This window comes from Myxocyprinus asiaticus, chromosome 23 (assembly GCF_019703515.2).
Source record: "Myxocyprinus asiaticus isolate MX2 ecotype Aquarium Trade chromosome 23, UBuf_Myxa_2, whole genome shotgun sequence".
Taxonomy (NCBI): Eukaryota; Metazoa; Chordata; class Actinopteri; order Cypriniformes; family Catostomidae; genus Myxocyprinus; species Myxocyprinus asiaticus.
In genome coordinates this window covers 7,444,477-7,468,782 of record NC_059366.1, presented here as the reverse complement: position 1 = coordinate 7,468,782, position 24,306 = coordinate 7,444,477, and the positions used below count along the sequence as shown (strand labels likewise).

The following is a 24,306-nucleotide window of genomic DNA, read 5'->3' as shown; positions in this document are numbered from 1 at the left end:
AAACACAACAACAACAAAAAAATTATATATATATATATATTTATTATTATTATTATTATTATTATTATTATTATATTTCAACCCTTCTTTAAAAAAAGCAAAAATTGAGGTTACAGTGAGGCACTTACAATGGAAGTGAATGGGGCCAATTTCTGGAGGGTTTAAAGGCAAAAATGTGTAGCTTATAATTTTATAAAAGCACAAATTAATTTTTCTGTTAAAACTCATGCATTACTTTAGCTGTAAAGCTGTTTAAATCATACATTTTACAGTCATTTTAGGGTTTGTTGATATTACATCATCATGGCAACCAAGTTGTAAAATTGCCCATAACTTTACACAGAAAAGGTAAGCGATTTTCTCAGACTAAATCATGTTAACACACAGATTGTTCATGTCTTGTGGCTATACTTTTGAAACAGTGATTATTTTAATATTCACAGATTGGCTCCCATTCAACTCCATTGTAAGTGCCTCACTGTAACCCAGATTTTTGCTTTTTTTTATTTATTTTTTTTTATAGAGAATGATCTATTTCAGCTTTTATTTCTTTCATCACATTATCAGTGGGTCAGAAGTTTACATACACTTTGTTAGTATTTGGTAACATTGCCTTCAAATTGTTTAACTTTGGTCAAACCTTTGAGGTAGCCTTCCACAAAAACTTCTCACAATAAGTTGCTGGAATTTTGGCCCATTCCTCCAGACAGAACTGGTGTAACTGAGTCAGGTTTGTAGGCCTCCTTGCTCGCACATGCTTTTTCAGTTCTGCCCACAAATTTTCAGATTGAGGTCAGGGCTTTGTGATGGCCACTCCAATACCTTGACTTTGTTGTCCTTAAGCCATTTTGCCACAACTTTGGTGGTATGCTTGGGGTCATTGTCCATTTGGAAGACCCATTTGCGACCAAGCTTTAACTTCCTGGCTGATGTCTTGGCTGAACATCATTTTCCTTACTCATGATGCCATATATTTTGCGAAGTGCATCAGTCCCTCCTGCAGCAAAGCATGCCCACAACATGATGCTGCCACCCCCATGCTTCACGGTCGGGATGGTGTTCTTCGGCTTGCAAGCCTCACCCTTTTTCTTCCAAACATAATGATGGTCATTATGGACAAACAGTTCAATATTTGTTTCATCAGACCAGAGGACATTTCTCCAAAAAGTAAGATCGTTGTCCCCATGTGCACTTGCAAACTGTAGTCTGGCTTTTTTATGGTGGTTTTGGAGCAGTGGCTTCTTCCTTGCTGAGCAGCCTTTCAGGTTATGTCGATATATGACTAGTTTTACAGTGGATATAGATATTTGTCTACCTGTTTCCTCCAGCATCTTCACAAGGTCCTTTGCTGTTGTTCTGGGATTGATTTGCACTCTTTGTACCAAACTACGTTCGCATCTAGGAGACAGAATGCATCTCCTTCCTGAGTGGTATGATGGCTGCATGGTCCCGTGGTGTTTATACTTGTGTCCTATTGTTTGTACAGATGAACGTGGTACATTCAGGCATTTGGAAATTGCTCTCAAGAATGAACCAGACTTGTGAAGGTCAACAATTTTTTTTTCTGAGTTCTTGGCTGATTTCTTTTGATTTTCCCATAATGTCAAGCAAAGAGGCACTGAGTTTGAAGGTAGGCCTTAAAATACATCCACAGGTACACCTCCAATTGACTCCAATTATTCTATCAGAAGCTAATTGGCTAATTGCCTAAAGGCTTGACATCATTTTCTGGAATTTTCCAAGCTGCTTAAAGGCACAGTTAACTTGGTGTACAGTGGTGTGAAAAAGTGTTTGCCCCCTTCCTGATTTCTTATTTTTTTGCATGTTTGTCACACTTAAATGTTTCAGATCATCAAACAAGTTTAAATATTAGTCAAAGATAACACAAGTAAACACAAAATGCAGTTTTTAAATGAAGGTTGTTATTATTAAGGGAAAACAAAATCCAAACCTACATGGCCCTGTGTGAAAAAGTGTTTGCCCCACCTGTTAAAACATAACTTAACTGTGGTTTATCACACCTGAGTTCAATTTCTCTAGCCACACCCAGGCCTGATTACTGCCACACCTGTTCTCAATCAAGAAATCACTTAAATAGGACCTGCCTGACAAAGTGAAGTAGATCTTCAAAAGCTAGACATCATGCCGAGAGCCAAAGAAATTCAGGAACAAATGAGAAAGAAAGTAATTGAGATCTATCAGTCTGGAAAAGGTTATTAAGCCATTTCTAAAGCTTTGGGACTCCAGAGAACCACAGTGAGAGCCATTATCCACAAATGGCGAAAACATGGAACAGTGGTGAACCTTCCCAGGAGTGGCTGGCCGACCAAAATTACCCCAAGAGCGCAGCGATGACTCATCCAAGAGGTCACAAATGACCCCACAACAACATCCAAAGAACTGCAGGCCTCACTTGCCTCAGTTAAGGTCAGTGTTCATGACTCCACCATAAGAAAGAGACTGGGCAAAAATGGCCTGCATGGCAGAGTTCCAAGACAAAAACCACTGCTGAGCAAAAAGAACATTAAGGCTCGTCTCATTTTTGCCAGAAAACATCTTGATGATCCCCAAGACTTTTGGGAAAATACTCTGTGGACTGACGAGACAAAAATGGAACATTTTGGAAGGTGCGTGTCCCATTACATCTGGCGTAAAAGTAACACCGCATTTCAGAAAAAGAACATCATACCAACAGTAAAATATGTTGGTGGTAGTGTGATGGTCTGGGGCTGTTTTGCTGCTTCAGGACCTGGAAGACTTGCTGTGATAAATGGAACCATGAATTCTGCTGTCTACCAAAAAATCCTGAAGGAGAATGTCCGGGCATCTGTTCGTGACCTCAAGCTGAAGCGAACTTGTGTTCTGCAGCAGGACATTGATCTAAAACACATCAGCAAGTCCACCTCTGAATGGCTGAAGAAAAACAAAATGAAGACTTAGGAGTGGCCTAGTCAAAAGTCCTGACCTGAATCCTATTGAGATGCTGTGGCATGACCTTAAAAAGGCAGTTCATGCTCAAAAACCCTCCAATGTGGCTGAATTACAACAATTCTGCAAAGATGAGTGGGCCAAAATTCCTCCAAAGCGCTGTAAAAGACTCATTGCAAGTTATCGCAAACGCTTGACTGCTAAGGGTGGCCCAACCAGTTATTAGGTTTAGGGGGCAAACACTTTTTCACACAGGGCCATGTAGGTTTGGATTTTGTTTTCCCTTAATAATAATAACAACCTTCATTTAAAAACTGCATTTTGTGTTTACTTGTGTTATCTTTGACTAATATTTAAACTTGTTTGATGATCTGAAACATTTAAGTGTGACAAACATGCAAAAAAATAAGAAATCAGGAAGGGGGCAAACACTTTTTCACACCACTGTATGTACACTTCTGACCCACTGGAATTGTGAGATAGTCAATTAAAAGTGAAACAATCGGTCTGTAAACAATTGTTGGAGAAATTACTTGTGTCATGCACAAAATAGATGACCTAAAAGATTTGCCAAAACTGTAGTTTGCTAATATGAAATCTGTGGATAGGTTGAAGTCATTAAATCTCATTTTTTAACCAATGTAAACTTCTGACTTCAACTGTGTATGTATATATATACACACACTGAATTGAAAGTTGTCATTCAGCTGATGCTTATATAAAAAGTGCTTGTCATTACACCCATAAAAGGAACAGTCCTCACAGAGCAACGTGAGGTTAGGTGCCTATAGTTCACAGCAATGGTCATAGCTCCTGGACCATGTCTTAGTGTGTTTGAACCTGCAACTTTTCTTCAGTTTGCCTCACCACTCCGGACAAACAAATATACCTATCGTGTAATATAGTGTAGAAATATAGTGTCATACAGCATAGAGTAAACATTGCAAGGTTGTCATTTTACAAGTTTATTGTAAAAAAATTAAAAAATTAAAAAAAATTTTTTATCGTAGTCCATTGCACTCATGTGTATGTGTGTGTAGAGTGGTTGAGACATTTCATATTTTACCATCAAAACTGCCCATATTTCTGTTACACAAGCTTTTTTCGTACTCCGTTTTCAATGTGTCTCAAATTCTTTTTCATTGAATAAAATATATATGAACCATTAAAAAAAATATATTCAATATACAGTCCTTGTAAAATTGTAGCAACGAGGAAATCTTTTCTACTTTATGTCATTTTATCTAGTTCACAAAAGGATTTGTCTGAAAATCTTCAAAGCTGTCTCTCTTTGTATACGGTTTAACATTAAGGGATTTGGTGAGGTTAACTAGATTTCAGGGAATTAAAGTGTATAAAAGGTTTGTGGTTTTTTACTGCAGGGACAAACAGTAAAAACTAGAGCAGTCTGATGTAATTGTAGAAAAAGTACACAAAATGTCTTGCACGTACTGAACTACAGTTTTTCCCAAACCTAGCTGCTTTCCCAATGAATCTATTGAAAGTAATTTCCCTAATTTATTCAAAAAGACATCCTGAATTTACAGGTGCACTCTGTGTAATTGTCTTGTGCTGATTGTTTTTTAAATAAGATTGCCTCAATTTAATGTTGTTTTAAGTACACACCTTATTTCACACATAAATTTGCTCTAATGGGTCTGAGAAATCTTAATCAAACCATCAATTTGTTTCTGTTTTTCTGCACACATATTAAAAACACAATTACAATCATTGCACTGGAAACATTGCCAATTGCTACAATGATTGCTGGGGAGACCAGAGCTAGTTGTCCAATTTTTTACTCCATGACCATTGTTTTGGCCAACAAGAATTCTTATTAATGAATAAAATTAAAACATATAAAACACGTGACAACTTGCGTCCATGTAAATAAGAGGTTTAATTAGTCTAAGTTTAAATCAACAAAACCTACCTCCCTACACTAACCGTTAGTGTCATAAAAAGCAAATGTGAGATAAAAACGCAATTGCCGAAGCAACCACATCATTTTGTGGTGCTTCTACGACACTTTCGGCTCACGTGCTCTTCAAGACTCGTACCCCGATACTTTGCATCGTAAGTGCAACACTCTATCAGTTGAGCTATTGCGCAATTTGATTGTGTTTGAATAAGCTTATAAATGCAGTTATAAAATGCACTTAAAAAACTTTAAAATATGTTGCCTTACAAGTCATGCCCTATAGTAAAAGTGTTAAGATGTCATAAGACAGAATTGTGTGAGGAAAAGGGTGAAAAGCATATGTTTATGAACTGATAATCTGTTGATTTACTCCTGATTTCTGTGAAAGGGAATAAAAGTCATTGTTGTTGTAGAGCCTAGTGTTCATTTCACCAGGAAACTGCCGCAATACATACACCTAGCCACATATATACAGCATATACACTCACCGACTACTTTATTAGGTACACCTGTACACCTACTTACTGCAGTTGGATAATCAGCCAATCGTGTGGCAGCAGCGCAATGCATAAAATCATGCAGAAAGGGGTCAGGAGCTTCAGTTAATGTTCACATCAACCATCAGAATGGGGAAAAATGTGATCTCAGTGATTTGGAGCGTGGCATGATTGTTGCTGCCAGATGGGCTGGTTTGAGTATTTCTGTAAATGTGATCTCCTGGGATTTTCACGCACAACTCACTAGAGTGTATAGAGAATGGTGCGAAAAAAACAAACATCCAGCGAGCGGTAGTTCTGTGGGCGAAAACGGCTTGCCAATGACAGAGGTCAGAGGAGAATGGCCAGACTGGTCCAAGCTGAAAGGAAGGTGCCAGTAACTCAATTAACCAAGTGTTACAACAGTGATATGCAGAAAAGCATTTCTGAATGTACAACACGTTGAACATTGAGGCGGATATGGGCTACAGCAGCAGAATGTAACGATGTGCGCTGGCAATGACGAAGACGATGACGTAAAGAGAACCCAAGTGCAGTTTATTTACAAGGTGCAGTATCCAAACGTGAGTATAAAACAAAACATAAACGGCTTGACTTGACTATGAAGCACAAAACACATCCACATTCAACAATACTTGACAATGGACTATGGAAAACATGAGGGTTAAATACATGACATGAGAGAACATAAACCAATGAACAAACAGAACTCTAAACAAGCTAATTAAACAATAAACCAATGAAAACAAGACACATGAACATAGAGGGAAAACAGGACATCATGACTAGGGAACAAGAACTAGAATTTTAAAATAAAAGACATGAAAAACATGGATCAACAAAATACACATGACACAGAAGACCCCTGCGGGTACCACTTCTGTTAGCTAAGAACAGAAAGCTGAGGCTGCAGTAGGCACATGCTCACCAAAACTGGACAGTAGACAATTGGAAAAACATTGCCTGTTCTGACGAATCTCAATTTCTACTGTGACATGCAGATGGTAGGCCCACTGCAGCCTCAGTTTCCTGTTCTTGGCAAACAGAAGTGGAACCCAATGTGGTCTTCTGCTGTTATAGCACATCTGCCTCAAGGTTCGACATGTTATGCATTCTGAGATGCTGTTCTGCTCACTACAATTGTACAGAGTGGTTATCTGAGTTACCGTAGCCATTCTGTCAGCTCGACCCAGTCTGGCCATTCTCCACTGACCTCTATCATAAACGAGCCGTTTCCATCCACAGAACTGCCGCTTACTGGATGTTTTTTTTTTTTTTTTGGCACCATTCTGAGTAAATTCTAGAGACTGTTATGCGTGAAAATCACCGGAGATCAGCAGTTACAGAAATACTCAAACCAGCCCATCTGGCACCAACAATTATGCCATGGTCCAAATCACTGAGATCACATTTTTTCCCCAATCTGATGGTTGATGTGAACATTAACTGAAGCTCCTGACCCACATCTTCATGATTTCTATGCATTGCACTGCTGCCACATGATTAGCTGATTAGATAATAGCATATATAAGTAGGTGTAGAGGTGTACCTAATAAAGTGATCACTGAGTGTATACACTGTTTACAGTATATTTACACCAGCAATACAAACACCAAACTGGCCTTGTAAAAAGTCTATAAATCATTTGAACATACGGCTGTTTTTAAGGACAGTGGAGACATGGACAATGTGAATGCCACACAATTCAATGATTAAAGACCTGTAATGACAAGGTGATGATGCAACCAAGATGCAAACATCCTTAGGATGGTGTGATTATCTTTATATTTATTCAATTAGCATTGCACTACAATAAAAAAAGGCCAAGTTCATGACTATATATATATATATATATATAAAAAAAAGAGAGCGAGAAGGTTTCAGTTTGACACATGAATATGTTATTGATTTACATTTATCACATACAGTAAAAAGCCAAAAAACTAACTTTGTACCTGTTAAAAACTACCCCCAGCAGCAGATATATATAAATGCCAAATGCAATGAAAGGTAAGGCTTCTATTTTACATGCTGATTTCAGTTAAAGACCAATAGTTAACTATCAAGCATTGTAAAAAATAACAGTCAAATGCCCAGTCATGACATAATACAGATTAGAAAATATCAGATATGTCCTTTAAATATACTGGTTAAAAAAACAGAAAGACACCGTGTTTATTTAACTACACACTTTGTGCAAAATGTTAACAGGCTGTGCAAACCGTCTCCTTGTAAACTGGCGCTGCACTGTAAACCTGATTACACCTAAATGTCTTTGTGCATTTGACTATTTTCCAGAGAGCATGTCCTGCCCTCCAGTGGCGAGAGCTTAAATGTGCATTACCTGCAATTGCAGCCTGTAGGCCCAAAACTTAAAATCTGCAACATATTTCACACATTAACATTCCAAATTATAGTATGAATAGTCTCTTTTGATGTTAAGTGTAATATAAAATGTATCAGATTAAATATATAGAAAACAGAACATTATAACCAACTCCTGGGACATATTTTAACAATAACAGTAAATACTGTGAATAAAAACAATATTTCAAGAACATTTAGTTTAAGTAGATCTATAAAGAAAACATGTCAAGAACATGTCCAGGTCATATTTCACCCCCAAATCAAGAAGAATTGTAATTGGCATAAAGAAAATGCACAGTAACATTATTATATATTATTAAAAAGGTATATTATTAAAAACGTATGTATTTTTTTAAATAATATTTGTAACAATTTCAATAAATATTTGTTACATTTAATTTATTTTATTTAATGGCAAAATGTGGTCTGAACATGTTTTCATGAGATTCATCAAAAAATAAACATCAATTAAAAATCGAAAAATGAACTAAAAAACAAAAACAAAAAACAACATGAATACAGCAGTCTGTGAATTTGTTACCCTTAGATCTTCAGTAAATGTGTTCCAGCGTGTAATCATTTAAATAACAAGAGAAATAAATGTGTAATTAGCTTAAAGAATGCATCAAATAGTGTAATCATGAATATTTCTTCTGTGCAGTGTTTCAAGAGCTAAACTAGACGATCCTCAACTGAATTCTTATTCTCTCTCTCTCTCAGTGATACAGTACCTCATCCGATTGCACTATCGCTCAATGAGACAAGAGTTTACCACCTGTGTGATGTGCCCAGCACTGGAGGGTAATACACTGGCATGGAGTGATCACACACGCTGAGGTCTGAATGGCCACTCACAGACACTGGCAGGATCTCGTTGCTCCAGATCACCTCAAATGACTTTTCACAGTCAATCAGCTGGAAATCCCGGTCAACACAGAGCTCGATTTGGCCCAAAGTCTGAACCTGGCCTCCCTGTGAAACACAGCAAAAATGAGATTGTATTAAGAAGTTTTTACCAAAAATAACAGCAAGATGCACGTCATTATGAATCTTGGGCCTTATTCATGAAACACTGGTAAAACAAATTTCTGTGAAAATCGCTAGTGAAACGATTTTTGAATCGAGTTCAATGGGAGCTTTTACGTTAGAATGGATTCATCGTGAATCATGGATTTACATATAAGTTTGTTCTGCTCATGTTTCATGAATAAAGCCCATTGTATTTAAAAGTAAACTTAAAATACATATTTATCCCATGTACTTGTTTAATACACATTCCTGGCCTTACTGTGCATTATCCATCTGTGCACATTGTTTTAAAGAAAAACATTGGGTAATACTTTACAATAAGGTTCCATATGTTAACATTAACTTCATTAGTTAACATGAACAAAATGAACAATACTTTTACAGCATTTATTAATCTTAGTTAATGTTAACTTCAACATATACTAATGCATTTTTAAAATCAAAAGTTGTGTTTGTTAACATTAGTAAATGCATTATGAACTAACATGAACTAGCAATGAGCAACTGTATTTTTATTAACTAACATTAACAAAGATTAATAAAGGCTGTTACAATATTCTGTTAACTGTTAATTCATGATACATAATGCATTAACTAATGTTAACAAATGGAACCTCATTGTAAAATGTGACCAAATAATGTTTTGTTTTCATTTTCAGTTTAATTGTTTGGGCCAATAAAGGCACGAACAAGAAAGAATAAAAAATTACCGCACTACTACCATGATTTCTTTGGACTTGTAGCATGATATTAAAGTACAGATCGTTTTTTTTTTTTTTTTTTTTTTATGGCTGATGCTAATACCGTTATCTAGAGAGCTGGATGGGTGATTTAATAACTTTGGGTAACTTCAGCTTTGGGCACTTTCATGTCCCAGGGGTTGATTTTTATTAAAATGAACAGAACTTTTTTTATATATGAAGGTCTCATTAAAATTTCCTGTTTTATTTATTTTATTTTTTTTACCAGGCATTCATCATTTATTTTTGGTATTTTTCAAATGCATCTTATGTACAGATTTGGTTCTTTTAGTCTTGTTCCAGACCCAGACTTTCAATAATAAACTGAAAATCCATTATAAAAATACAAATAATTACATGTTCAAAACTGCGATCATCTAAACAATGAGTGAAATAAACAAAAACAATATATATATATAAATATATATATATATTTGTGTGAAAATTATCTTTTTTTTTTTTTTTTTAAATTAAAGCTATTAAAATTAAGGTGGTGGTGTCATTTCTGTCACACCAAAAATTTTGCACCTAATTTTTTTTTTTTCCAGAAGTTTGTGTACTTGTTAACCAATTCGACAAAAGTGTAACTGAAGAGCATGCTTGAGATTAAATATATGAGACAAGTGATGTTTGAAGAAAACAAAGAAAAATCTAAGTAAATAACACTTGTGAGCATTTTTATTGGGCATCATTTTCAATCAAGCTGTAATTTTTCCGAATTATGCAAATGTGTGAAAATATTATTTAATTGTGTGTATTTAGGATACATAAAATGTTAGCTATGAAATTCACCTTAGCAAGACAAAGAGTCTGAGCCATTTTATTCCAAAAACTTTAAAAAATTTCATTTCCACCACAGAAATCTACAGTTTTAAAAACAATACAGACTTTGAGATGTGCTGGAAATGACACACAGACTCTGTGCTGGGAACTTATAACTTTTCATTAGGCCTAAGTTCAGAAAAAAAAAAAAAAAATTCACCAATCTCCAGTGATGTACAGTATGTGCATACACTGTTGGATGTTGCTAGTAGACAACTTAACCCTGTAAAGCCTGACATATGAAAGAATTGTCAGAAAATTCAATTTTTTGACATTATACTGTTTTTTGTAACACTAGACAAACTATAAAAAGTAAAAATAAAATTTTTGCATATTTTTTTATGTATCATATTTGATACATTAGGCTTTAAAGGTCATTATCCTCCTGAGGCCCAGCAATTAGTTTTTTATATGACATTTGTTATTAAAGTATTTCTTAGCCCTTACATGCTACAGTGGTAAATCTTGGGGTATTATCAAAGGGCTCCCTGGGCTTTTCAGAGATACCAAATGTTTGAGAGTTTAGCCATGACAACTTCCTCTCCTTGGTCTATAAATATGGATTTAAATGCATCACAGTTCAATTCAATTCAAATACAATATGAATAAAATATTATTTTTTCAATAAACTATTTTTATCATATGTATTTTATGCACCAAACACTATATTGACATTTAAAAAAGGGAAATTGTAAAACTCTTTTTGCTGGGTCTCAGGAACTTTTGGTAAGATGACATCATCATAGCTTGTAATGTAAAATAATAAGACCTTTATAGTGACAGAGCAGGCTGCATATATGAAAACACACAAAAATATTAGTTCAAACTTTAAATATATTTTATAAAAAGTATATGTCAGAATTTTCAAAGCTCTGCGATTATTTTTTTTAAAGTAGGCATGAATAGAATGTAATGGTGATTGAGAGATATACCTCAAAAGCCTATTGTATCATATTTGATACATGTCATTTCAACATGCTTTTTCAATAAAATAATATACAAAATTTTAACCAAGCATAAGTTGCTTATATTCAGCAAATTCTCATTTTAAAATATCAGTAACAATATAATCATTACTGTCATTTTTACTTTATTAAAATAAGCTGTCATTTATCCCAACATAAGAGTAATTTTTTGCGGAAGTCCGCCGGCCATTTTAAATAGATCGATACAAACATTAGTTGCTACTCGTTTTGAAGGCTGCATCCTCCGGAGGTCAACCGCATATGTCATCAAGGCTGTCTCGTTTCAGAAAAGCAAGTAGGACACCCCAAATGCAGCCTTTGAATGCAACCTTCTTTCATGGGAATTTGGAGGATGCATGAGATGTATCCTTTGTGGGCACTCACAACCCACAATTCTTTGCTTCAATGGAAATTAACATCATTTGTCTGAAAAAAATTATGCCAATTTGCTCAAAAAATTGTTTAAATGCAAGTAATGTTAATTCCTAAGTTGAAGTACCTCAGTAGACGGGTACAGAGTTTATAATATGTATAATTATAGTAATATAGAATTAAAATAAAATATTAAAGACTAAAAGTACACCTGTAAAATCCATTTTCTTTTTTCTCTACATCATATAACTCTCCTAGAATTGACTTTGTTCCCTTCTCACTCAAAGCACTCGCGCTTGTTAAAGAGTGGTGTGCTGTCATTGCAACCATGATAAGTTCTGTTTCCGTTTGTCCTACGAAGGCAATCTCGTTTAAACAAGGCTTATTTATAGGAGGACGCTCGGTATACCGCTGCCTTCAAAGGACGCGTAGCTAGCACCCAGCCTTCGAAACAAGACACCACTTTTTTTCATAAATAACCACTAGATGGTGCCATAAACATGTGATCCTTACATACCATAAGTTTTTTTTTTGGCTTTTAAGCTTGAACAGATATTGTGACAAGAGCTGTTAAACGCTGTGTATCATGTTTGATACATATGGCATTATAGGGTTAAACTTGTGAGAGTGTGAAAATAGTTTTAATGAAGCTTTACTTTCTAGAAGTTGAAGAAACATCCATTAAGTGATGGTACAATTTAAAGCAACTCTGAACTCTGAATCTAAACCTTTTTTACAGAATATTTCCTCAAACTATTTGAAACAGCAATTGCACGTATCCATCGGTTATAGAGCGATCCGGATAACTACAGATTTATTGTCTATCCCTAATGACCATGCTATACAATATATCAAAGTACAAAGAACCATGGGATTACCATGTGATACTACCACTGTACCATGGTACCGCCATGGTGCTTTCTAGCAAGGTGGGTTAAGTAAGTTCTGGCTTTTTGCTGCATTCATACCTTTTGTGGGTGGACGCACTGAATCTTTGGCTTGACTTGATAGAAGCTGCTAATGGCCGTCTCTACAACATCAAACTAAAACAAACAGAAAATATGACACATTTAATCACACCAATGTAGTTAATTTCAGTTCAGAAATAGAGAAGTTGGACGAACACAACAGAAGCTTACAAGGAGTCAGACTCTGTTGAAATGCTGATATAGCAACGAATGCAGGTTCACTAAAAAACAGCATATGATGGGAAACAATGACGCATTCTTTAATATTTTCAATTGAACATGACTGTGAGCAGTGGCTTAGGAAAAAGCTTTGATGCCTCTTATTCGATGGACAATGGGGAGAATTAACTAGATCATCATATAATTCAGGTAATCACATATTGTGTTTTCACATGTTGTGACGTGAACAGAGAACAACAGCAAGCTGGACCGTTACAGTGCCAAAAGCAACCTGAGCTTCTGAATTATTTACAAATGAATAGCAATCACAGACAACATGTGCTACCTCTCTGGTCAAATGTCATGATAAAAAAACAGACAATATCTACTTTACATTCAACAGCAAAGACACAGAGAAAGCCTTGAGGGGTTCTGCCTCTCATACATAAGGCAAAACACAGTAACTGCGGCAAAAAAATGGCTTCAAAGTTACTTGGTTTTAGAGTGAATTTTGTCGTTACTGCAGTTTTCATGTTATGATTTCTCAGAATCGGAGCATAGTGGAGCCAAATCCACTTGCTACAGGATTGATCAATGTCTTAGGAGCCGTTCACACAATCACGTTTTGGTGTCCATCTGCGCCCTTTTTCCATTGTTAGTCTACGTAAACGTGCTAGACGACATGTCCTGCTGTTTTTTCATTTTCACTGTGTTTGTTAAATGTCGTGTTAGGTAAATAAGAACATTAACTTAAGAGACCTGCATTCTGTAATATGGTTTGCGTCTAGCTTTTTTAGCGTAAGAATGCATTCGGAGAACTCAGTTTTGGCAAAATAAGTAGTTGGAAGACACTTATTCTACTTACTGTGTAGTACTCTTCAGAGGGCACAATTTGGTGGTTCCTTAAAACACTGAAAACACACAACACTCATTAGGAAATGTGACACTAGGGCTGAATAACTCGTACAGTGATTTACCGTGGGTTATTCCATTTCAAATCAACAAAATTTCAGAAACTTCTATGGCTGAAATGTATGATTTTGTTAATCATTTTTCTGAATAAAAATAAACAAATGGCGATAAAAGCCAAAATATGAAATGCCATGGATCAATATTTACTGAGTAATCCATTATTTTGTTGAGGGGGGGTAAAATATACAATTTTCACCTATGATTTTGGAGCAAAACTAATAAAAAAAAAAAATAAAAAAAATCCTTAGAAAAGAGGCAGCGTCATTATTTTATTTATTTATTTATTTTTAAAGAGAGAGTCAGCTTAAAAAATGAAGCTTATAAATCTATAACCTAAGATTTTAGGTCAATTTTTAAATAAACGTATTTCTCCACAGAAACGCATGGACACCTGTACTTCAGTTTCACATTCACAAGGAGAACTGAGATAGTGGGTCCAACTTGACCAAAGGATACACAGATCACCCTAATGGTGACATCACACAAAACGATTATTTGTAACAAAACAACATAAATTAAGTAATACTACAAAAGAGCTAAAACCTCAATGAATTCTTAATAACTATTTAAATGCCCCCATGTGTTCTCTTTGATCAAGGAAACACAATTAAATAAAGCGTAAGGCATTGTGGATATTCCCCATAGCTTCAATTTTGTACCCAATCGTTTGAGTTATTAACACTTAAAATCTTGAGTCTATGGATTTTAAAGAAAAATAAGTTCAAGGAACTTAGACATTTAAGAGCCCAAAACTTCACATTTCAAGTAATGTTTAATAAAGATATCTTAATCAGAGTTCTTATCAGAGATATGGCACTCTCAATGTGGCTCCATCAAATAATTGTCATTTTGACCCCTCATACAAAATAATGGATTACTCAGTAAATATTGATCCATGGCATTTAATAGTTCGGCTTTCATCATCATTTTTTTTTTTTTCCAGTAAAAAATGATCAAAAACTACATTTCAAGCCAGTAACCTCTGGTTGAGTTGACATTGAACAACCCTGTGAGATGTTGGTCAGACCGCCCATCCTAATGTCAACAATGTACAGTATATTCAAAAACACTTTGTTGTACCTACTGTAGCAACTTCCTGATACAGCAAGACTCAATATCAGGCTTTACCACAGAAAAACAAGGACTCACCTACTAAGGTCAAACTTGTGGTACAGCTCAAGAGCTTTGCTGAAGTATTTATGTTGACTGTTCAGAGACTCGGCTTTTGCAGCACAAGTTCCATGTTTCAACCATTCATATTCCCTAAACACACAAACAAACCAAAAAAATAAAAAAAATAAAAAATGGTTAAAAAAAAAAGCGAAAGGTAGATAACCTCAGCCAAGTCTTATTCTTCAAATGCTGTATAGATTCTGGGTCTCTAGCGGCACCAAATGGATAGTATTGTGAGTCAGAAATGTATGCAACTTTTACAAAGTTCTGGACATACCAAAATTCTGAAGATAAAGGTATGAGCAGATCTGGCCAGAACTTCTCCATTTCTGGCAGTATGTCCTAAAAAACATACATTCACATTACATGGTACATATATATGAAACAAATAATATTTTTGACACACAAATTTAAGAAACTACCTCGATCAAACTGGCATTAAAGTGCCAGGATGAGTTGCACATGCTGCCAGAGTTGGGCCTGCAATAATACAAAAAGTCCCCCCCCCCAAAAAAAAACAAAAACAAAAAAAAAACAACAACAACAAAAACTTCAAACACTGCAGCAACAAATGATTATCATCATCATAATCACTGGCGTTTTCATCAAAATTAGATAATGAGATTTAGGGATTTGAAGATTCACATAACAAACATACACACACACACATATATATATATATATATATATATATATATATATATATATATATATATATATATATATATATATATCACACACACACACACACACACACACACACACACACTGATCAGCCACAACATTAAAACCACCTGCCTAATATTGTGTAGTTGCCCCTCGTGCCGCTAAAACAGCGCCAACCCGCATCTCAGAGTAGCACTCAGAGATTATATACTTCTCACCACAATTGTACAGGGTGGTTATCTGAGTTACTGTAGACTTTGTCAGTTCGAACCAGTCTGACCATTCTCTGTTTTGTCCACAGAACTGCCGCTCACTGGATGTTTTTTTGTTTTTGGCACTATTCTGAGTAAATTCTAGAGATTGTTGTGTGTGAAAATCCCAGAAGATCAGCATTTACAGAAATACTCAAACCAGCCCATCTGGCACCAACAACCATGCCACGGTCCAAATCACTGAGATCAAATTTTTTCCCCATTCTGATGATTGATGTGAACATTAACAGAAGCTCCTGACCCATATCTGCTTGATTTTATGCACTGCACTGCTACCACAGGATTGGCTGATTAGATAATAGCATGGATGATTGTTGGTGCCAGATGGGCTTGTTTGAGTTTTTCTGTAACTGCTGATTTTCTGGGATTTTCACGCTCAACAGTCTCTAGAATTTACTCAGAATGGTGCCAAAAACAAAAAACAACCAGTGAGCGGCAGTTCTGCAGATGGAAATGCCTTGTTGATGAGGTCAACAGAGAATGGCCAGACTGGTTTGAACTGACAAAGTCTACGGTAACTCAGATAACCACTCTGTACAATTGTGGTGAGAAGAATATCATCTCAGAATGCTATTCTGAGATGTGGGTTGGCGCTGTTTTGGTGGCACGAGCGGGACCTACACAATATTAGGCAGGTGGTTTTAATGTCGTGGCTGATCGGTGTATATATATGTAAGGAATAACTGATGACGGATTGTTGAATTATTGAAAAATAATGCACACCCGAGGTGGTAATGCGGTCGGGACGTGCAGTTGTTAAAACCTTAACAACTGTTTTCAACCTCACTGAGATGCAGGTGTGCGCTGACATGACGGCTCTGTTTTTCGCTGACAAGTAAGTGTGTGCATAATGCTCATAATATATGTGTGCCCACGTGTGTGTGTGTGTGTGTAAAGAGAGGGGGAGATGGAGCGTGAGGGTGTTTCCCACAGATATTTCAGATCATATACAAACTGTTGTATTGATCAAGTGTATCTAGCTTTGATAGAGCTCAAGCCTTCGTTGCTAGTTCGAAAACGTCACTTTAAACTAGCAATGGAGGATACACTGCTTTTTGGCATTAAAGTAACAAGGTTGTGCGTGTGTGTGCGTTTGTGCGAGTGAACGAAAGGGGGGGAGGGGTAGCGCAGTGCTTTCCATTATAGCTAGGTGATGCTGATTAGGGTGAAATACACTGAAACATAAAAAGGTTCACATATTAAAAATTATTTTGGATAATAGAAACTGTTGTATTGATCAAGTCATGGGGGGTGGGTGTGGCTCTATTTGTTGGTCACGGCAAGAGTCTCAATGTGTGTGTGCATGCACGTGCGTATGTGAGCGTGTGTAAGTGCGGGGGAGACGAGGGAGCTTTTCAACTGAAATTGAAATAAATGTAGGATATTATAGACATTGTTTGACATTCTTAACCGATTTACTTTAACCAATGTCTTTGTTTATATGGTTATTTTGCTGTGGTAGCATGCATGGTGTGTGTGTGTGGGCAGGTTTGGGTGGTTTATGAGGACATTTTTTTAGGTTACAAACTGGTAATTACAAGGGTATTATGCAATAAATGTGGTTTATGAGGACATTTCTAGTGTCCCCATAATTAAAATCGCTTAAAAAAAACATACTAAATGATGTTTTTTGAAAATGTAAAAATACAGTAAGTTTTTGTGAGGGTTAGGGTATAGAATCTATAGTTTGTACAGTATCATTATGTCTATGGAGAATCCTCATAAAGATTGCTGCACCAACATGTGTGTGTGTGTGGTTGGGGGGGATGAGAGCAAAAGAGAGAGAGAGGGGGAAAGTGAGGGAGCCCAAGGACGCTTTGCAATCGAAATTTTAATAAATGTAGGATATTATAGACATTGTTTGTCATTCTTATCTGATGTACTTACCCAATGTCTTTGTTTTAATTGGTTATTTTGTTGTGGTAGCCTGTACGGCTCTTTGAAATAACTGAAATAATTTGGTGAAGTGATATGGAACTGTTATGCAGTCAAGGAACTACTTCATAGTTGTGCGTTTACTTGAAAAATAATTGCACACCTTAGAACGTCTGTCAACCAATCAGAATCAAGCATTCAACAGACCCATTGTGTATGATATATATATATATATATATATATATATATGAGGCTAAAACCTACCATAATCCATGCAAAGTCCAATAGCTGATATTTGTTTTGCATTGTTCCACCTACAAATAAATAACAAAATACTTTATTCTTATGAAAACTAATTATGGTAATGGTTATATAATAATGGCAATGAAAGGAAAGGCAATGCAATACACTGCAAAACGTCTGTGGCCAGGTTTGGGTCAGGATGAGTCTCGTCCATTCTCCCCTAAAAAAGCACAATCAAGTCAATTCCCAATGTACCACTTCCATGTGATAATTATAAACAAAAAAGTTTTGTACATTTATAGAGTGCGACTCCCCCCAAAATGCTTTATGTTTTCACACTATCAAGCTTAATAGACCTTTTTCACAGACTGTGATGACACGTCTCCCCCTTATTTATCAGCGTTAATCTTGCTATTTTTTTTATATTATAATTTTTTTTTTTTTTTAAATACTGAGTGTAAATTTATAACATTATTCTTTGTGTTATATTACCCTGGAATTAGTTTTAAAAAATGAATTACCACAGCTGCTGAGAGAGTGACAGTAAATTTGGCATCTTCTCCCATCTGACTGTCTTAGAGACTATTTTTTAACTCTTCTGGAAAGTCATTCAGACGTAAGAGTGGATTTTTTATTTTGCTCTTGGAGCAAATGGGTAAGTGAAAATAATGTTTGCTGTGATCTCCCATTCACTCCCATTCACCGCTGTCGAAGTTTACCTTGCCATGTTCCAAAACCCCGAGTGTGAAAGAGGTCTATTATTAAACTGTCATGGCAATTCAATCAAGCAACTTTGTTTAATTACAACAGGTTCTGGCTTGTAAAATGTCCCGAACTCCACAATGCATACTTTATATAATGCAGTAGATACCTTTGTGAACTGTGCGTACTGAGTGAATTATTTTATCATGTTTACCTTTTTAAATTTCTTGTTTTTACTGTTATATATATTGTATATTGTGCATGTTTTTTTAATGTAGACTTTTTCTTATTTCCAGTTATGTTGTAACATCCTATATGTGATATGCTCTGTATACTGTACAGTATTGAGTAATGCACCACAACTTCTCAGACAGGATCAATAAACTCTATGTATGTGCGGAGTTGACACATATCCATGAGTTTTTTTGTTTGTTTTTTTTTTATTCCACATCAAGAATTTCGGTTAAAATATATAAGAATGGATAGTGTACATTTTAAGTGCCATGACTGATCACCATGTCTTAAAGGTATTTCATCATTTTTATCACCTTTCGTCTTCAATAGTTCATTTTTAATGGTTCTGAGGTGTGACTAATGAACTTTTAAAAGTCCAAATAGTCCATGCAATCCCTCAATTCGTATTTTATATCAACTAACCAAGAGTGAATGTATGTAGGACATACCGAGGATGGGCAAAGGCGGGTGACAAAAGGAAATATCCAGTACAAAATAAGACAGCAACTGTAATGGATCTCATTTTTCCAGTTGGAGACACTTCTATTTAAACGAGGAAAACACAAGGTGAATTTATTAGATCAACGGTGATACAAGGCAACAATCACCTGTTTTAGATACACAGGCAACATAGGACACAAAAGAGAGTTAAAAGTGTAAAATCATCAAACGAGCTGCTCAAAAAAAAAAAAAAAAAAAAAAGAGACAAAGACGCAAAAGCAAGATACACATCACCTCTGCGTGAATATGACGATTACCTGTTACTGTTGTTCTTCCACTGATATGTTGATCTACGTTTCAATGAGTTTTCAGTTTTTACATCCGATTTGCATCCGAGTGTAAGAGTTTTCGCGAATTTGTGTCGTCTGAGTGCAAGTAGGACTGCAGTCACTATCTTTTCGAAAACAGTGTGAAGTTCAGCCACTTCAGAAGTCTTTCAAAACCACTTCCCTTCCTGGCCTGCTGCTGCTGTTCATTGCGGTTAATAATTGTTTGTTGCGATACGGCCTCAGCGCATGCGCCGTCAAGTCAATTGGCGAGTCAACAAAAGGTGGATGGCTGCATGCCCCTCAAGTGACGCATGCATTACAAGACTATTGATATGAAATATTATTCATATTTAAAAATGTTGTATGTATAATACATTTATTTTATTTATAATTAAATATTATTACTAGTAATCCACCTTCAGTGGATGGCTTATGTAGTAATTTACTACATAAAATATTACTGAATATTGCTTTCTTATAAGACCCCTATCATTTGAACCACCCGTTCTCTATCCAAAAACTTTCCTCAAAGACATGTCAGCAGCCGACCTGATGTTAGTCAACTCTTGTCAACCCAATAGTATCCAACGTGTAAAATGACTGACAGGCAGAGAACGTTTCTGATTGGCCAATTATTATTATTATTATTATTATTATTATTATTATTATTATTATTACCGAGACAGGTGTAATCCTATCTCAGGGCACCTATTTCAGTGATATCTTTTAGGTTGTAGCGGCAATATATGCACCTTTCTTAAAATAATAATATAAAATATAATAAATAACAATATAGCTATATTTTACTAACATACAGTCACAATATTTTTCACAGGTTAAATTATGTCAAATATTGCATTATATTGAATATTGTATTAAATGTAATATTAAATATTGTAACGGAGCCAAATGAAAATTTTCTACTGAAACTAACCATGTTGTTTTCTAAAAGATTTGGACTGTGTGAAATGTGTTTTTACGGACTATTCATGAGGCACAGAGCAGTGCAAGACAATAATGCTTTCACATCATGAAAATCTACACACTTCATTTTAGTGCCCTGGGTTAAAATCAACCAGTCTCACCACAGCTGGTGAAGTGAATAAATGAAGTCTTTCTTGCATGACTGACAGACCGAGAAACGAAAGTGGAACTAAAGTCTGGTGAAGTCATATGGCTCAAGGCCTCCTCTCAATTATCCGAGTCTCACTCAAATAATTTATTTATCATTTATTTTTAATTTTTATAATGACTATAATGAATAAAATGTCCCTACTACCTGACCGATTTCACTGAAGTAGGTGTACTGAGAGCAAAAAAAGAAACAGACCGCGGCCCGCGTGTGTTAGCCAATCAGAACAGTTGGAGGCGGCTCTTTGCCAATGGCTTGAGCTTTAGGGCGGGCATAATGGAAGACAGGTGAATGTTTGAGGAACAAACTGTTATTATTTCTGCAATTCCGTTTGGTGGCACTAGAGGCCACTAATATATATATATTAATAATAATAATTATATATATCTATATATATATATATATATATATATATATATATATATATATATATATATATATATATATATATATATATGGTTTAAACATTAAAGCAATGATTTGTGGCAAAAAATAATTAATATAATTAATACAAATATTAATAGTAATAATAATAATAATAATAATTATATATATATTATTAATAATAATAATAATTATAATAATAATTATATATATATGTAATTATTATTATTATTATTATTATTATTATATATATATATATATATATATATATATATATATATATATATATATATATATATATATATATTTATTTATTTATTTATTTGGCCACAAATCATTGCTTTAAACCAGTTAGGCCTATATTATGATTACCATTCAACTCACCAAATTACAAAAAAAAAAAAATAGCAGGTAACCCCAAATCCACCGTCGTTTTAAAACGTCTTTCTATCTCAGTGCCTGTACGAAATGATGTGAGAAGTTAGTGTAAATGCTATATATAGTCTAATGCCCATCCATAAATGGGATGGGGGGGCTGCAGCATTCCGCATGGGTAATATTTTGCTTTTGATCAGCTGGTTTCTCTCAGGCGGGTATGAGGCTCATCTACCTTCGCGTTGCGCTCTTGTATTCTCCAGGGGTGAGTACAGTGTGTCTGGCCGCTTATTTCCACACTTTTCCAATGAAATTACAACGCAGAGTTGCTCTTGTAGAAATACTCGTCTCTGCTGAGACTGAAGTAGACTTTTGAACTTTACCTTGTAGCATGTTGATCTGATTCAAAAGATGTTTGCTTAAGTGGGATCTGCACTTGACTTTTGAAGGCGATTACAACATGAATAATTAAAATATTTTCGGTGCTCTTTACGCATACGTTTTGTTATTATTATATATATATATATTTTTATATATTTTATTATTATTATTTATTTATTTATTTATTTATTTTGAAAAAATGTCTTGTGAAATGTGACCTATTGGATGCAATGAGCTTTGCAAGATTTATTCCAGCAACTATTCTATTGTATGATGTGAATGATGCTAAACTGTGGCTCTATTAAAAAAATTTCATATGACCATGTTCAGATGGGGTTCATGTTTGAGTTGGTGTAATGCTGCATTTGAGTATGCACGATTGTTTGTTTGTTTGTTTGTTTGATGTATTCCCCTTAAAAATGTGAGGAATGAGGCGTTTGTTTATGCTAAGATGGTGGTAGTTCATATTAGAATATGGACAGTATGCTGAAAATAAGTGGATAGGTGTAATTGCTACCATTTTAATATTTGAAAATGACCTTTTAATCTAATGAAATCAGGTTGATTCAGTCGTGCTGTATGTAATATGACTAAATCAACATGGTACTCTGTGTATTATACAAAGTTTAAACTATAGTAACATGTTTATTTAATGCACACTATACAGTAGAAATAATAACCCTGGAATACTGTATCCATCTCCTTGGACTGTCTGATATCCCAACCCCCAAGCTCTAATTTTAAACGGACACGAGGCTTAGCTTCCTTGAGGCCCAAAGCTCCAGAACACCCCCTCCTCCTCGTCTCCACATACAGGTCCACTTTCTTAACACCTAAATCATGTTGGAAGTGGTCCACGCATTTATTACAATACTTTTTCCATAGAGAAGAGAAGAAATTGAGTGACCCTATAGTAGGTCTAATTCCTTCCAGCTTGCAAATTGGGCATCTGTCAATCCTAGCATTATGTCTTGTGTGCAAAGAAGATGCTGCATGTGTTTGTTCCTGGTTTGATTCATAGGTACTTTGAGGTTGCCAAATATGGCTGCAGTCGTTGCCAGACACAAGCATTTCAGTCAAGACTACCGCAGTACTGAGTCTAAATATGTTGTTCAGGAATACTCCAGGTAAGGTACACACGGTGAAGAATCATTGCAGCTAATCATGATGCGGATAGCAATACTAAAACTACTTGTAGAGATAAAATAGAAACACTAAATATAACATAGTATAACACCTTATAACATGTCAATGAAGCCTATATTACCAACAGTAACTGAACCATAACAGACACCTTCATGTGAATATTTACCTCTGCTTGTGCTGTTGTAGATAGATACTGCCTGCATAGTTTGCTTTCAATAATCCGTTTTACATAGAGAGACTGTAATCATTAATAAATAAAGCAAGAAAAGGCCACATTGATAAGCTTTCCAGTTTGATTTAAGATGAAAAAGCGACAAATTGAAATGGAGCATACACGTTGTTTCAGGATAAGAGGCCAATTCATTTGATTTTACATTTGTAAAATGTCAATTAAAATTCATTATGGAACTTACAATACAAAAAGATGATCAACAGCAGAGAGTTGTTTTTTTGTTTTAGTTTAGACAATGTCACACCAAAGCAAGCAAATTGTGTTTGCTTTCTGAGGGGTCAAAAGGTCATTATTTTGGTTTTGCTGTCAGATCATATTATTGGTCAACTTTTTCCCTCTGCGGATTGATCTAAATTGTGTTGTTTGAAATGCATGAGAAATGTGTGTTTGGATGCATGAAAACAGTTTATATGATATTAACCTGAGATCATATGAACTGTTGACCCAATCTGATAGCTTTATAAATTCCCTGTTTTTCCAGTGGCACTTGGACTGACCTGTTAGTCTTTGAGCGTTCCCAGTGTTACTGTATCATTTTAATGTATGTGAATGTGTGTGTGTTTTTAGCTCTGCAGTTGAAGAGGTGAAATATCAATACCAAACAGAGAAGAGAATCCAGGGAGTGGTAAAGACCTTTTACATCAGCACCCACTTCAGATTTCTGTCCATTTCAGATCATCATTGCTGTTATAGTTACCAGAAGTTAACATACTTCTGTTAACCATATGTCAACCATAATGCTGTCATTAGGCCAACTGGAAAATTAAAGTTGTCTTAATGAAACATTACTTGAAATGTCAAGTTTTGGGCTCATAACTCAAATATCTATGTTCCATGAACTATATATTTTTTCTTTTTCTGAAAACGTAAAATTTTAAGTGTAAAAACTCAAACGATTGAGTACAAATTGAGGTTATGGGGAATACCCACAAAGCCTTGCGCTTGAATTTTTTTATTTCCTTGGTCAAAGGGAACTTATGG

General features: G+C 35.3%; 2 protein-coding genes across 4 annotated transcripts in view; one reads left to right on the top strand and one right to left on the bottom strand.

The window, feature by feature from the left end:
* Nucleotides 1-5,736: 5,736 nt before the first annotated feature.
* LOC127413944 (ribonuclease T2-like) lies at nt 5,737-19,921 on the bottom strand. 2 transcript variants are annotated; one of them, XM_051651527.1, is made up of 10 exons: nt 19,664-19,918; nt 19,355-19,448; nt 18,135-18,189; nt 17,991-18,040; nt 15,336-15,393; nt 15,191-15,255; nt 14,890-15,003; nt 13,634-13,679; nt 12,610-12,684; nt 5,739-8,685 (listed from the first exon to the last, which is right to left on the bottom strand). In XM_051651527.1, exons 2-10 carry the CDS (start codon nt 19,426-19,428, stop codon nt 8,482-8,484), a joined length of 741 nt encoding a protein of 246 aa, XP_051507487.1. In that variant the 5' UTR covers nt 19,429-19,448; nt 19,664-19,918; the 3' UTR covers nt 5,739-8,481. The 2 variants fall into 2 exon arrangements, with proteins under 2 accessions (XP_051507488.1, XP_051507487.1); XM_051651528.1 differs by lacking the exon at nt 15,336-15,393 and having other exon boundaries at nt 5,737-8,685; nt 19,664-19,921.
* A 1,856-nt stretch (nt 19,922-21,777) lies between these two features.
* Nucleotides 21,778-24,306, top strand: part of LOC127413918 (myomesin-2-like) — an 81,538-nt gene continuing 79,009 nt past the window's right edge. Inside the window, exons 1-2 of one of the 2 annotated variants that reach the window (XM_051651487.1) lie at nt 21,778-21,831; nt 23,893-23,950. Coding sequence is in view for 1 of the 2 variants with exons in the window: in XM_051651486.1 (XP_051507446.1) it covers nt 22,989-23,074; nt 23,893-23,950 (144 nt within the window). In the remaining variant the exon portion in view is untranslated. Of the gene's footprint in view, nt 21,832-22,978; nt 23,075-23,892; nt 23,951-24,306 lie in introns of those variants that run through there. The other variant, XM_051651486.1, reaches the window with a different exon arrangement.